Raw genomic sequence first — 14,220 nt, 5'->3', positions numbered from 1 at the left:
CGGCCATATACCTTTGGAAATGTGCCTGAATTCTTTTCTCGCAACAAGCTTAAACTGCGGAATGCTTTGCATAATTAAATGCCGGTAGAGTTGGCCGGGCCAGTCCGAATGTGGCAGACTTTTGTGACTAAACGGGATTACTCGACAGGGACTCGCGTTCACACAATGCCGTGTATTTTCGTCTATTGATTGTCACGTGCCAATTTGAACGGGAAAGCGGGATTGGGATTGGTTTCCCTTTTTCTTTTCGTCGACTTTTGTTTATTAAAATCGTGGAGCGTCAAATAGTTTTACTGAATCTCGCCGCACGCCGCCGCCGTCGCCATCTCTCGTTTCTCTTCATTGTTGGAGGTGTGGAATAAACGTGCTGTTGGTTTATGGAGAAATTATGATCTTGCGTTAGAATCCATTTGATATTTGCTTATTGAAGTCTTTGACATGCGTATATTCGTTATACGTGCGAAATATATTGAATAAGCCTTAGTATGGTTGTAAATTCAAAAATGTGAAAATGCGTAGCAACAAGTTCAATTTGGGGCCCAGGTGTCTGGTGCAGTTTATTTACGAACTTTCTGATTTTTTATATCTATCGAATTCCAGGTTTATTTTACATATCTAGTGTCTTGATACCATTTCTATAGACTATTTGGTCTGTATTTCTGTGCAGAATTTGTTTTACTTAGTCTACGCCATCATGTTTCTTACTGCAGTCTTCGTCGTTGTATTGGCACTTACAAAGCAAGGTAAGCGGAGTATTTAAAATGTAACTTGAGCTTTCACGTTTGCATGGACATGGATGCTAATTTCAATAAATCTGGTATAGCATATTTATTTTATGCAACTTTTCTAGTGTCGATCAGAATGGTACAAAATGTTAAGAACAGAAATTACGGGGCCGTTGAAATTAATATAAATGTGACAGAAGCCTAAAGATGTTGATTGTCGTGCCCTAAAATTCATTAAAAATTGCTGAAATGAATTGATGTATTGCTTGCATCGAAATGTTTGATATACAGATATAAGAATATGCGATCAAGTGACTTATAATTTGACAATATCCATAACTTCGTGAATTGTGCGATTTTTACTTGATATTGGATTACATAAACTGGACATCCGTAATCTAACATAATTAAAATCAAAAATACGATATAAAGTTTATTATCAAACTAATAGGAAAGGAACGTTCTTATACCTGTGAGTGATTTTGTCGATGATAATATCTGGAAATATGTCCCCCCAATATATGGGTTGTGATTGATGCTACTTTACAGGCATGGAAATCGCTCATTCGCTATGACTTCTAAACTCAATTTATGTTTTCACTCCAGAATTTACAAAAATTCCGGGTTTGTACCATTTCTACTAATTATTTTTGGCCATGTGCGTTTCCTGGGTTGTGCAATGAAATTACATTGCTGAAATGGATTGACTTAGCGATAATCCTCATCAAAGAAAGTAATTATTCATATTTTTAACCATGAACTAATTTTTAGTCACGTTTTATGTGCAAATACAGCTCGCATAATTTTTTGAGGGGCGAAAAATCCAGGTCTTTTCTCAGTTGGGCTTTTTAAATCCTCGATTATAATACAAATTATTCATAATGTCGTAATGAATTCAAAGCTATTGTTTTCGCGGTCGTAAAGAACCCATTTACGATAAGAACAACCGGAAAAATAGTTCATTTGAAAGAACCCCGCTGCGTCCCGGTATTGACTTTGAAAGCGATTATGGCGTTTTATTATTATCGCCCGCTAACCGTAATTTCGTAGTATAATGGGTAGGGTAATTATCCCACAGATGACCTCACTATGCTGGCGACAATATTTCATTATCGATATGATTTAAAAACCTAAACTTAAAACGCGCACAATGAACACGCCTACATTTTGAAAATAAACATTCACGTTGTTTATGTTCGAAGTGTTTGACGACATTTAAATTCAAACTAATATATACAGGCAATACCCTAATAACACGAAATTATAAACGCAAACGCAAACTGATATAACAATGCCTGCCTGTATGTGTAGCATATATTTTCATAAGATATACCTAATTCTAATTGCCTTTTTCATCTTGATCTTTCGCTTATATATTTGACAACGCAGGGAATTTACAATGTTATATATTCTTTTCATTCGAAATCGCTATCATCACAAAACTGTGAAATGTAATTCACATAGCCCAAAGTATCACACATGGACTTCTTTAACGAGACCGTGCCATTGCAACGATGAAAATTATGAATAATTAAAGCCAAAAGCCTATTATCCCTCCTTTGTGAACCCGGTAACCTTGAAACAGGTCGAATGTGTATATTTTATGTACATTAAAAAAAAGAAGGATGGAAAATTATTTTTTACGTTTCTAGCAATACAGCGTTGCTTGTATCGGGTGTATCTAAAATCCGAAAATATTTTCACAGGTTTAACTCAAGTTGTTGACGGCGATGAAAAAATTGTACAAGAAGTTGGATCCACTGTGACAATTGACGCAAACTTCATACCCGAAGAAGTAAGTGTTACCCATGCTATCTCTTGAATTGATAGGCTATGTAAATGATAAACTAAGTTGGTAACTCCGTATTGTAATCTAATTTATTGCTTTTCAGAGCGAAGTCATAATATCCCTGATATGGAAACATGAAGGCAAAGATATTGTGATGTTTGCTCCAGCACTGAATATAACTACATACCAGGATGATTATAAGTGAGTATAGTGTGTAATAAAATAGTGCTCAAGCTAGTTAAAATGCTGACGACTTACAGCTTTAGTGGTAAATTTATAAACATTACCCAAAAATGCAGAATTTCATTTTAGATGAATCATAAAACAGTAATTGTATAACAATATTGTGAATAAATGAACTCATATTTGAATCTACTTGCCCTGGCACAAAGCCGCAAAGTCAGGTAAAAATGAATAATTCAGCAATGATATTCAAATGATTTTTATCAGGTTCAGGGCGTTGATCGGAGCAGAAAACTATAATTTGATGCTCGATGGAATCGAATTTTCGGATTCTGGAGAATATGTACTATCCGCTGTCACAACAAAGCAATCATACGAGATAAAACGAACATTGGAAGTTTTGGGTGAGACATTTCATATCAGTATTCCATTTACAATGAAATAGAATCAAATTTTATCGTATTAAAAAGAAAATTATAAATTAAAATTACGTGTGAATATACACAAGGATGATTATTTTGTCCTACATCTGTATTCAAGATCAACTTAGCGGAATGATAATCTATTTTTTTTTGTTGTTCCCACATAGTAGAATATGCACCACAAACCTGTTGGTAACGAAGCCTCGCGGGGTGGTGGTTCAAAGATACAAAATATTCGTAATGTAATTAAAATTCTGAACATATCGAACACGTTTCAACTTGTGATTTATGTGTTTTACTTGTCCCCACAGCTTTAAATTTGAAAATATGTTCATCCATTCACATGGCGTGCGAAAGTAACAATCAATTCACGTTAGATTGTGACCAAACTACCCATTGAAAAAATGTTTACACTAAAAATATGTTTATTTTGGCATGGGGTAGTGGACCACGCGCGCCTTGGGAAATTGTCATCTAAAGTTACTCCACCGTGAATGGTTGAAATAGTATATGGTAATACTCTAGACAAAAATGGACGCGCGGCCAACAAAACTCCCTGGGAATCATCTTCTATTAGGATGGGCTAGGTATGATGCGCAGAGGAAGTAATGATATTCGAGATATGTTTTTGTACGGCCAATATTGGTTTATATCAATGTATTATGGTAAACAAAAACGCGCCAATTGGTTCGATTTACTCGGAATGATTTATCGCTTTCGACACGTAGTATTGTGATACACAAGTGCCCTCGTTATTCGCTCACCATGACGAAATTCCAATTAGGTTATTGTATATAATGTAAAAATAATAAAATTGAATAAAATATTATATCGAACAATTCAGCGTTGGCTATAACTGAACGCTTTTAAAGGCAGGATACATCAGTGTTATACGATCCATCTCGTTGTTTATCTTCTCTCTTGAATGTGTTACGCGAAACGAGATCAGCGATTGCGAAATTTGCTCCATTCAAATTTTGCCGCCGACGATAGACGGTTTTGTTTTGTCCCGTTTTATTCTATTTGTAGTGCCAGTTCAAGAGGTGTCGATTGTCGATTAAACTAAGATAATCGATAATAAACGGGATCACTTTGCAGGGGTTCAATTCAATTGAATATATAGGGTTTTATTTCAACGTCAAGCTGAACTGTAATATTTTATGCCTTGCTTACTTATCTGCATTCATTTATTGCAAATTGGTGATATATGCCGTAAGTAAAATTATCGTCCAACACACGACTTGCTTTTCTAGTACAGTACATCTATCTATACATATTTTGAGAGCCCAGCTTTTCGACCACATGCTGTTAAAAGCCATATATCTAATATATCTTATCAGGCTATTTTGAGACGCATCCCACTCTTCCCATGTGAATAAGTTAGAATTCAAAATTTTATATCCTATTAAAGAAATAGGCTTTGCACGGCTGAGTTCTCTATTTAAACATATGCGGTTTCATTTTATAACGCGATTTAATTCATTGATGGCTTCTGAATGTGAAGTACTTTCGAATTTATCATAGGCCAAGTAGGAACTATAAATATATATCAATGACTCATACTTGTTATGTTCGTTAGCCCATCCGACTATTTCGGATAAACAAATATTCCTTATATGGACAGAATTTTATATGATTATCGTTAAATTACTGTAAAACCACAGTAAAATCAATCATTTTCTAAAATGCACTTCATCGTATCACAAACAGCAGTTGATAACGAATTAATTTGACCCATTTTGGTTCTCTCATCATTAATTAACCAACTGTATTACGAGACAATGTTTACCGAGTCTAAGTCGAGTGAGGATATGATTTGAAATTGGCCAATTACGTTCCTCGAAACAAACTACTTAACGTTGTACTAAATTATGGATGCTGTTTGAAAACGAATAATAGGAGCACTCTCGAAAACAGACACTCATATTCAAGAAAATCCATATTCAGGGTCTACATTGAAATTTGAGATATTTCAAAGCTCCCTTTTCGATAAGTATTGACATGATTTTGACAATCAACCAAGCGTACAAACGGCGATCAGGCTATTAAACTTGCGAGGTTTTCTAATCAAATGGATGCAGATATTCTAAAATTTACCGTGCAAACGTTCCACTTAGCTCTTAATTTAAATTTTATGAATTTAATTCAAACGTAATTTGTTTAGCCATTATTTATTCTGTTTTGATATTTTCCAGCCTCGCCCGTAGTGTCTACCAGACCAATTCAAGTGACAGACGACGGCTCTGAAACTGAGCAGGTACTAGCAGAATGCATTGCGAAAGGTGGAAGCAGTCCGTTTACAATCGAATGGTAAGAAAATTTGCGTGAAATAGGCCGAACTGACGTATTATCATACACATTTGTTTCTTTCCTTTTGTAATACAGAAGATTTAATATACTTTTAGGTACGATGGTGATTTACTTCTTGCTGATACTGGATCTTCAACAGACAGCGAAAATGCTGCGAATCCCTTGTTGATCGACTCCGTTCTGCAACTCCGTATGGTGCCCGAAGCCTCCCGAGACTACGGGCGTGAGCTAACCTGCGTCGTCAATGACGCATTAGGACGACGCATTGCGGAAGACGTTACGCTGGAAGTAACAGGTGAATAACGTCAGATTTTTGTTCGGGATGACTTGAGTGGAATATGTATGTTGCATGTTTGGTGTGGCTTGCTAAAGATTAGACGCAAAAATTTTAGCATTTTTCCTTCCCAAAATTTGTAATAGAAAAGTATTACTTTATAATTTTTGTGGTACAAATTCTGAAAAATATAGCATTTGTATGAGGTGGCTTACAATAGCGAATATAAATATATATTCTGTTTTATTGTTATCCTTTTGTCACATAAATTAGTAATCAGCATGTAGTATATCTAGATCATCTGTCGTAACGATGTAACTCAACTTATCAGTTGATTACGTCATTTGTTGTAGCCATGTAACGCAATGTAGCTTCTGACGCATTCTTCTTTCTCTCTTTTAATATGACGTCATCGTCGGCATTACAGAACCAACAACGACTGTTCCGACCACCACAATGCAAGGTAAGAAGGAATCCTCTAACGTCTTCAACCATTTCAAAGCTTTAATCATAGGCAATTTAACACTTCCTTTCTCTTGGACGCACCATATTTTATTTCTGAGCGATTATCATAACCGTATATTCCTGCATAAGGAAATGATAATGCTGTTGTATATTCATTAGAAATTTTGTAGTATTTGTATTTTGTTACTAACACTTTATGTTTTAAGACTAACAAACTAATATTAATACATCGATACACATTCAGAACATAAGAAACTAAAAACCTGTTTAGCACATTTTCAATCTGAAGTGCGGAACCTATTTTTTCGAATTTGCCATATGCAACGATGTCTGAGAAAAGCTATTGATTGTGTTCCTGCTAGACTACTAATTATTTTTCTTCAAACTTTTGCACTCGTCGCTATTTAATTCGAATACGCGTCATAAAATAATGAAGATAACAATTCCAAGTGTCCAAACTATGTTTTTCTGAGAAGTCTAACTTCAGTTAGACAACACGTTACAAAAATACACTTGTGTGAGTGTGTAGCAACACTCTTGAATCTCTTAGAATGCTCTGAAATTTCTTATTTATTTACAATGTAAGAAAGTGACTAATTTGGGTAAAGCCATCCATAAATTAGCTTAAAAATTAATTTTGAGGCTATAGAAATATCTTCAATTATGTATTTAATATTCCAGCTTATCCCATGATCACAAAATTCCCGAAATCGAAAACAATTACATTGGTGAAAGAAGAGAGTCGAGTTTTAACTTGCAAAGCCACCGGTGTCCCAGAACCCACAGTCACGTGGTACAAAGAAGAAGATAAGGTACGTTAAAAATAATAAATACTGTAAAATACATTACAATATTGTTACAATTTACTGAAATATACTAGTAGTGTTGGGATCGTCTACCCTACCACGTGGTATAATTTCTTCAAGTAAATATTATTTTATCAATCGTCAGCCTTTATGTGTTTTATCAACTACAATTTACGATCTTTATTATGTATGGGCCGCGGCTGTACGATGTCGCCTTCCATCAACAGCTCATAATTGGCATTGAATAAAATTGGGATTCAGGACATTTAGATAACAACTAATGCTGCCTAGCAAAAACACATCAATATTATTAACGAACTAAGTTTTATGACTAATAAAATCATTTTTCGGTACAAAATTATATATTTGAATTTTATTAGTCGTCGATAGACGAGTATGTTGATTTAAATGCAATTTACTCCTATTTGATGTTTAATTTATTTATCAGCTTCAAAGTGGAGTTGGTGAAAGCAGAATCGAAGTGACGGCAAATGATTATACCGATAGTGGAACCTACAGATGCGTGGCCAGCAACGTCGAAGGAAAGGACCAGAAAGAAGTTGAAATTTCAGTACAGGGTGAGGATTTATTCCCTTTATCTTCAATATATAGTTAATTCTGTAGTAATGTCATTTTCATTTTTGCTGCAAAATTTGAGATCACACATATGAACTAACATGTTAATAACCATATTGTAGTCAGGGCCGCACCATGCTTTTTAGGTATCATAATCCCCTAAGATTTTGGTGACGTATATGGGACCTAGAAATATAAACAAAAATGCACACAAGATATTATCCATAGAGATGAAAAATTTATTTCAATCGGGCGAATATTAAGGTCCGTGTTATCCGACAAACTCGAAATTATTTCATTACTAATCACTGAAGCACCGTTAAAACTAGGCTATGGAAATTTCTGTGTTGTTTCCTTACCCTTGATGTCCTATATACGTGCTTATTTTGATTAATGGTTAATCCAGCCCTGATTGTGTAGTTGATCTTAAATACCCCAAATCGATTATAATTAAATTGAATAGGCTGGTATTAACGTTAACGTAGGTCACTGTGAGTATGCCAACATGGCAATACGCTGAAAAATAGCCTTTTTTAAGAATCGACTAAATCGCTGATATTTTGTGAAAATTCTGTCAAATGTAACTATCATGAACATTTAAATCTTCTTGTCAAAATTAAAGCGAAAAGTTATCACAAAATTACTACAAAATCGATAATATGACTTCATACATATTTTGTTCCGAATGAGAGCACGACACTCTTGACTTTGTTGGAAGGGGTTTTCTTCACATTTAACGTGGCACAAGTAGCGTAGTTAGACGCACTTATGTCCGCCCACACATTTTTAAATGAGCGTTTTAAAGGTTGTTTTAAAGATTTTCGGTTGCTATATTTTGTATATACTCCAGTTAAATCGCTAGACTAGTGACCCCTGACTCAAAAATATCCTTACATTGAAACTTCTCGAGTAATTGTTTATTAAAAAATGAGGTGAAAAATGCGAATTTTCGACGAAATGACTGTGAGGTGAAAAATGCGAATTTTCGACGAAATGACTGTTTATGATCGATAGCACAAAGTAAACTATGTACTATACTTAGTACTCCATAGACTTTTAGTTTTACTTTACTAACTCAGTAATTGAGTTGAATACAATGTAAAATTTTACAATAACATCCATTCACATATGTAAATTCTTAGTACTAGTTGCATCAACCATTGTCCAAAACGCGGATGGCTATTTTTATTCGTAATTTCGATCCTGTTTCGTGTCCAACAAAATGGAGAAATTCTTCTCAGAATATTTTTGATGTTGATAGCACGAACAATAAGGTCACTGGCCACAATAGCATCTCGCTCAGAGATGAACTGGTGATGAAATTCTTTACCCGGCAAAATCAAAAAATCTGGGAGGATGTTTTGATTATATTTGGCTTCGATCTCAGACTAGGCGTAATAACTTGAGTTCAGTGTTGGTATTAGCGATGTGAGAAATTGTGTTGCATATTCAGCGTATACAGTAAATATTTGGGAGTTTGGCGATGAAAAATTGTCTCTTAGCCTGATCAATATTTTTTATTATTAGAAAATACTTCTAATGTTTAATTTATATATTGGGTGTATTACCAAATATAGACTGGATAACGCTCGTGTGGCAATAATATATTACGTAATCGTGTCAAATAAGAAAAAAATGTTTTTGTGTTTATCTATTCGCGAAGAAGAGTTGATGTTGATGAAGCGTGCCAGCAGAGCGCTATTCTAATGTGGTTATAACCTAAGCCTAAGGCATCGTCATAAAACTTTTTTATAACGCTAAGCATATATTGAGTATATAGCATTTCCTAAATGGAAAGTTACGCTGAAATTGCACATCTTTTTCTTGCTACAAAGCAGTGTTTCGAAATTGCAGTTTGCACCCCTCATTCATAAGCGGAAATATATTATACGTAATGCTTACAGAGATAGCATAAACATCAAGACGTATTACAAGGCGTGGCAAATTTCCGAAAAATATATATGTATTTTCCAATATGGTCTTGAATCACCCGGCAATGGTATTGATAGGAACTACAAAATTGACATAATTATTCTTTGTAACACAACTCGCAAATAGTAGTAATTTTTCTATTTATAAATCAATACTCTAGTTCTTTAGGAACATATGATTGTTATTGTAATACTAATAACTGTAATCGGAGCGGCTGAAATTAGTAATCCTTGAAGCAATATGCAAAAATGTTTCTTGTAGTCTATAGGCAATATTTTCATTAGCAATACTCTGGTCTCGTATGTCCCTTCGATAAATCGAGCCAGATGGCATATTTTCTATGTTTCACGCTCGGGGTGGATTAGTACATATATATAGCTAATCAATTTTGCTTTCACTTGAGATAAAACGTCCAATTAAGGACACGTCATTGATTTTTTTTCTTGTGTGAGATAAATCCCTTGTACTGATTAGCTTACGTTCCGTATCCGGCTCTACGTTATATCTATCGAGTGCTTATATTGATTGCCTATTATGACGTACGCACCGACGTCGAAGGATATTAGGATTTAAAATGTAAGTTGAAATCTAAATAAACAGGAAGATAGAAATTATAATTCATAATTGGGGATCCGTAATTAGCGCCACGCGTTGATGAAGAGAGCGTTTTGTTTTCGTAATTGGTCGTTTTGTCTTGGACGTAATGATGATATAACTATTGAAGTACTTGAAGCCTATTATTATAATATTAATGGTTGAATTCGCACTGAGAGATCTTGAATTAAATCTACGTGGGTCAGGTGATACTCCAACCCGCTGGTTTGTCAAAGTAATTATAGTTTGTTATGTGTGTGGTGCAAAAGATGATGCTGCTTGCCTGGTTTGGTATGCCAGACTTCTCTTTTGAAATTATTTTCGAAAATTCTAAACGTAACTATTTCACAGAAAAATTAAAATATGCTGTATTCATATTTCAGTCCGCGAGAGTACAAAAATATCATCGTTTTACGAATAAAATATTCTTTCCACAGGACCACCCATGATCATTGGTGCAGATGTTCTTGAAAACGGAACAGTAGCTTATATATTAGATGCTGATGATGAATATGTCAGATTGTTGTGCGCATCAAATGCATACCCAGAACCAGGTATGTTGTAATAACTATGCTTACATAGTGGGAGAGGAAAATAAACGGGTATTTTATAACCGACTCAACGTATTATTATCCGCCCGGCCTTTCGAAACAGTACTTGAAATGTATCTGCCAACATTCTTTCAGCAGAACGTAGAAATACATGGCGAATGTGAACCGCAAAACAAACCCTTAATTCTCTTTGAGCAAATGTCACTATGCTTATTGAATTCTCTCTCCAACTTATAATTTAATATTTGTGTTGATATCACTAACAATATCTGTAATTGAATCACAGTAATCGAATGGACCGTAGAAGGTGCAAATTTGACGGAATTCCAAAGGGAACACCATATTGAATTTTCTGACGGATCCACAACCTCCTTTCTGAACATCAGCACAAAACATTTCATCGGACCACAATCTGTTACAAAAGTCATCTGCAAGGCAAAGAACGCACACGGGGTTGCACAAAAATCGTTCGAAATTACTGTTCGTGAGTAATATTGCTTTATATAAATTCGATTTGTGTATTTACGGCGTCTTCAGAAAGGTGTATTTCCATCCACCTTGCCCAGTATTTATCCACTAGGACTAGGCAATCAGGCTATATAAATGAAAATAAGCTATTACTATTCCCTTGACGAAAATAGATAAAGTTGAAAATAGACCAAATGAGAAATTTGAAAACCATTCACTGCTTGTCGCTCTGTGCGTATATTCCGTCCGCTGGAATTTCTTTTATGAAATTTTTATTAGTCATGGCCGTGTATAATTCTACCTCCTCCAAATTTTATTCCCAGATTATGTTTGTTAAAGCTTGTAGATTTTTTTTACCGGATGTTTCCTTACCTGACTGAAATTGTGGGCAAACGAAATACTGTTGATCGTCTCGAGCTCATGCATTATTCAAATTCATAGTCGTTCGTTCTCTCACACCTATACCACTCTCTTTTTAAGTACAACAAAAAATCAAATTTCTATTGTGCGGGCTTTACGTGCCCTGTCGTATTTCGAGGCTGAACTCATTCGGAAATTTTGAAATATCAATCTGAAGATTGAAAATACGCATTCCACAAATTCAAGATAGTGAAAGATCCACATCTTTACATTCATATTCCAGCTATTGTACCAGCTAACATTGGATTGATCGTCGGAGTCGTGGTCGCGCTCGTTCTTATCGTCCTTATTATTGTCGTCATCACTTATCTCGTGGTTTCAAAAAGAAATCAAGGCACAATAACCAAATCAGAGGAGTCGGGTATCTTTGGATGGTCAACTTGCTGCGCTGGTTCAAAGGTCAAATCTAAGGAACTGAAGGAAGAGTAAGATTTTTAAATTTTTCATATACAACGCTTGTTCGTAATTTCGCTCCTAAGAAGGCAAGTACAAGCAGCCAGTATTTGGTACAATAATATCACGAGGCACATATATGCACTTCAACACCATGCCCTTGTATGTTACTTTTCGGTTATATTTTGATTTTTGTCATCATTGTAGGGACGACACAGTGACCGTCGAACACGTCAAAGAAGTAAACGAGGAAGGCACTCAAGAAGAGAAACAAAAACTCACTCAAGCCGAGGAAGAACCTGCAAAAGAAGAAGAAGAGAGCAAAGGCATGTGATAGTAGCTGGTTTTTTTCAGTCGCCTGGTTTTCTAATTTTGGAGCGAAATCGGGATCAATAATCTAACAATTGTGGAAGAATTTTCTCAAATCGAGGTTACGCCGACCGATTAACGCGGGAATTGAAACAGTTCAAGTCAATGCGGCAGGGATAACAGTCCAAGGGCTTAGACCCAAAATGACGAAAAATACGTTTGGAAGCATTTACTTATTTGTGATTTTTTTTTTAATTTCAACGCTCGCGTTTGTGTCTCGAAACCCCCGAGTTATTGGGCAGAAAATATCACATAGTTCGAAGTCTGTTAAAAAATCTTTTTGAACAAAAATTTCTTTGTCCAAGCAGTAATCGAATGAGAACTCGCGACTAACCGAATACAATGACTGAAAACTTTACGAGGTTATTTTGTACGTTTTATTATCATGAACCAATTTTAATTAAAATTATGTTTTGTGAAGGTGGCGAAGAGACGGAGGAAAAAGATGAGCTAACAAATGAAGAAGAAAAACCGAAAAAGAGCAAACGTAAAATTCCTCTTCCTATGCAATGTTGTAAAGGAAAGAAGAAGGAACAAAAAGCAAACCAAGAAGAGTGAGTAACTCTCTTTTTTTTTTAAAAAAACAACAAAATTTACCTATATGTATGTAAAAATGCATTATATATGAAATGTGAAAATCTACAAATTTTTTAGAAAATTTTGACTCAGTATTACAGATATGCGATTGGTTGTATTATCCATAATAAATCAAGCTTTTCTATAAAACTTTAGAGGGGAAAACAATGACGCCGAGGTAGAAGAAGAATCAGGTAAAGAAACTGGCAACGGCGATACAAAAACGACTGACGACAAACAAGAAGTCGATAGGGATTCTGGAAAAGGGGACACACTGGATAAAGTACTAGAAGAAGAAAAGCCAGAAAAATGAATGAAATTCATCGGAAGATAAAATGACTGAAATATAATTTAGCGAAAACTCTGACGCGAGAACAAAAACATTTCATTTCGTACAAATGACAAAAGTCAAACGCTTGCATTTTAATAACCATTACGTTAAAAAATTTGCTCTCCCTTGGGCTTTATATAAAAAACGAAAATGTATCACATTTCCCTGTGAATAAAGACCGATGCGTTCGCTGTACAGCCTTATTCAAAGATATGTATATAACGCAAGAGCTACATTTTGGCACTATTTTAGATGACCCTCGGAATACGGAAGGTTTTTTTAAATTCATAATTATTGTTTAGCCGTTACCGAACATAGTAATCACAAATGTATTTGAAATATTTACCTAGATTTGCACAATTAACTCACATTATGAAGCTACCGTTACAGCGTATTGGCCATTACTTTATTTCGTTCAATGACTCTCTCGCCGTCAACACCAATGTTCTTATTCGTTTTTTTTACATTCCAAAGTCTTTTTATTTTGAATTTTTGGTTTTTCACTAATGCCACTGCCATATTATTGTCGACATACCATTGGGTTGGTAAAAATTCATGTACCTATTTCAATGCTTGAAGATTGGATTCAGAAAATGGATGGGAAAACATGGAGGATAAAATCCGCATAGATTATTATTTAGTGTTGTGCACTAATGACAGACCATCTAGTGCTCTGACGTATCCTATTTCGATCGTTGCTTATATTTTCCATTTCGTTATTGTTCTTATATTTGTGTGGCTAAATTAATTCATTGGTTTAGCATCACGCAAGATTAAAATAGCTAGCGTTCATGTTTGATTTAGAATGTATTTCGGTATCGAAGACTGTAGGAATTGTAAATATTGCATAGTTATGTAAATAAAATTCAATTTCTAAATAGAAGTCTCCTGCTGAGTTGAGCTATGAAGGTGCATTAAGTGAAACAAGCTGTTGTGAATTACCTACGGAGAAATATGGAACAGTGTAAAATAGGGTTTCTGCAACAGAACAGTTCACAAACAAGTCTGAAGGTACTTTTGGATAAACGTGTATGAT

The 14,220-nt window shown here is 35.0% G+C and overlaps 1 protein-coding gene across 2 annotated transcripts; it reads left to right on the top strand.

Annotated features, from left to right (window-relative positions):
• The first annotated feature begins 585 nt into the window (after positions 1–585).
• LOC120325636 (neural cell adhesion molecule 1-B-like) lies at positions 586–14,067 on the top strand. 2 transcript variants are annotated; one of them, XM_039391711.2, is made up of 15 exons: positions 586–743; positions 2,432–2,520; positions 2,618–2,715; positions 2,965–3,101; positions 5,315–5,429; positions 5,525–5,724; positions 6,131–6,166; positions 6,850–6,980; positions 7,423–7,552; positions 10,514–10,630; positions 10,914–11,111; positions 11,739–11,940; positions 12,116–12,234; positions 12,699–12,831; positions 13,010–14,067. In XM_039391711.2, exons 1-15 carry the CDS (start codon positions 695–697, stop codon positions 13,164–13,166), a joined length of 1,911 nt encoding a protein of 636 aa, XP_039247645.2. In that variant the 5' UTR covers positions 586–694; the 3' UTR covers positions 13,167–14,067. The 2 variants fall into 2 exon arrangements, with proteins under 2 accessions (XP_039247645.2, XP_039247646.2); XM_039391712.2 differs by lacking the exon at positions 6,131–6,166.
• The last annotated feature ends 153 nt before the right edge of the window (positions 14,068–14,220 follow it).

This window comes from Styela clava, chromosome 4 (genome assembly GCF_964204865.1).
Source record: "Styela clava chromosome 4, kaStyClav1.hap1.2, whole genome shotgun sequence".
Lineage (NCBI taxonomy): Eukaryota > Metazoa > Chordata > Ascidiacea > Stolidobranchia > Styelidae > Styela > Styela clava.
Note: the sequence above shows the minus strand (reverse complement) of the source record. Positions and strands in the feature narration are given on the sequence as shown.

What these genes read in the sequence shown, in the direction of transcription:
- LOC120325636 (XM_039391711.2), top strand. Translation starts at nt 695, where the DNA reads ATGTTTCTTACTGCAGTCTTCGTCGTTGTATTGGCACTTACAAAGCAA. An exon ending in TCTAAGGAACTGAAGGAAGA is followed by an intron (nt 11,941 to 12,115) that starts GTAAGATTTTTA and finishes TCATCATTGTAG; the next exon opens with GGACGACACAGTGACCGTCG. An exon ending in AGAAGAAGAAGAGAGCAAAG is followed by an intron (nt 12,235 to 12,698) that starts GCATGTGATAGT and finishes TGTTTTGTGAAG; the next exon opens with GTGGCGAAGAGACGGAGGAA.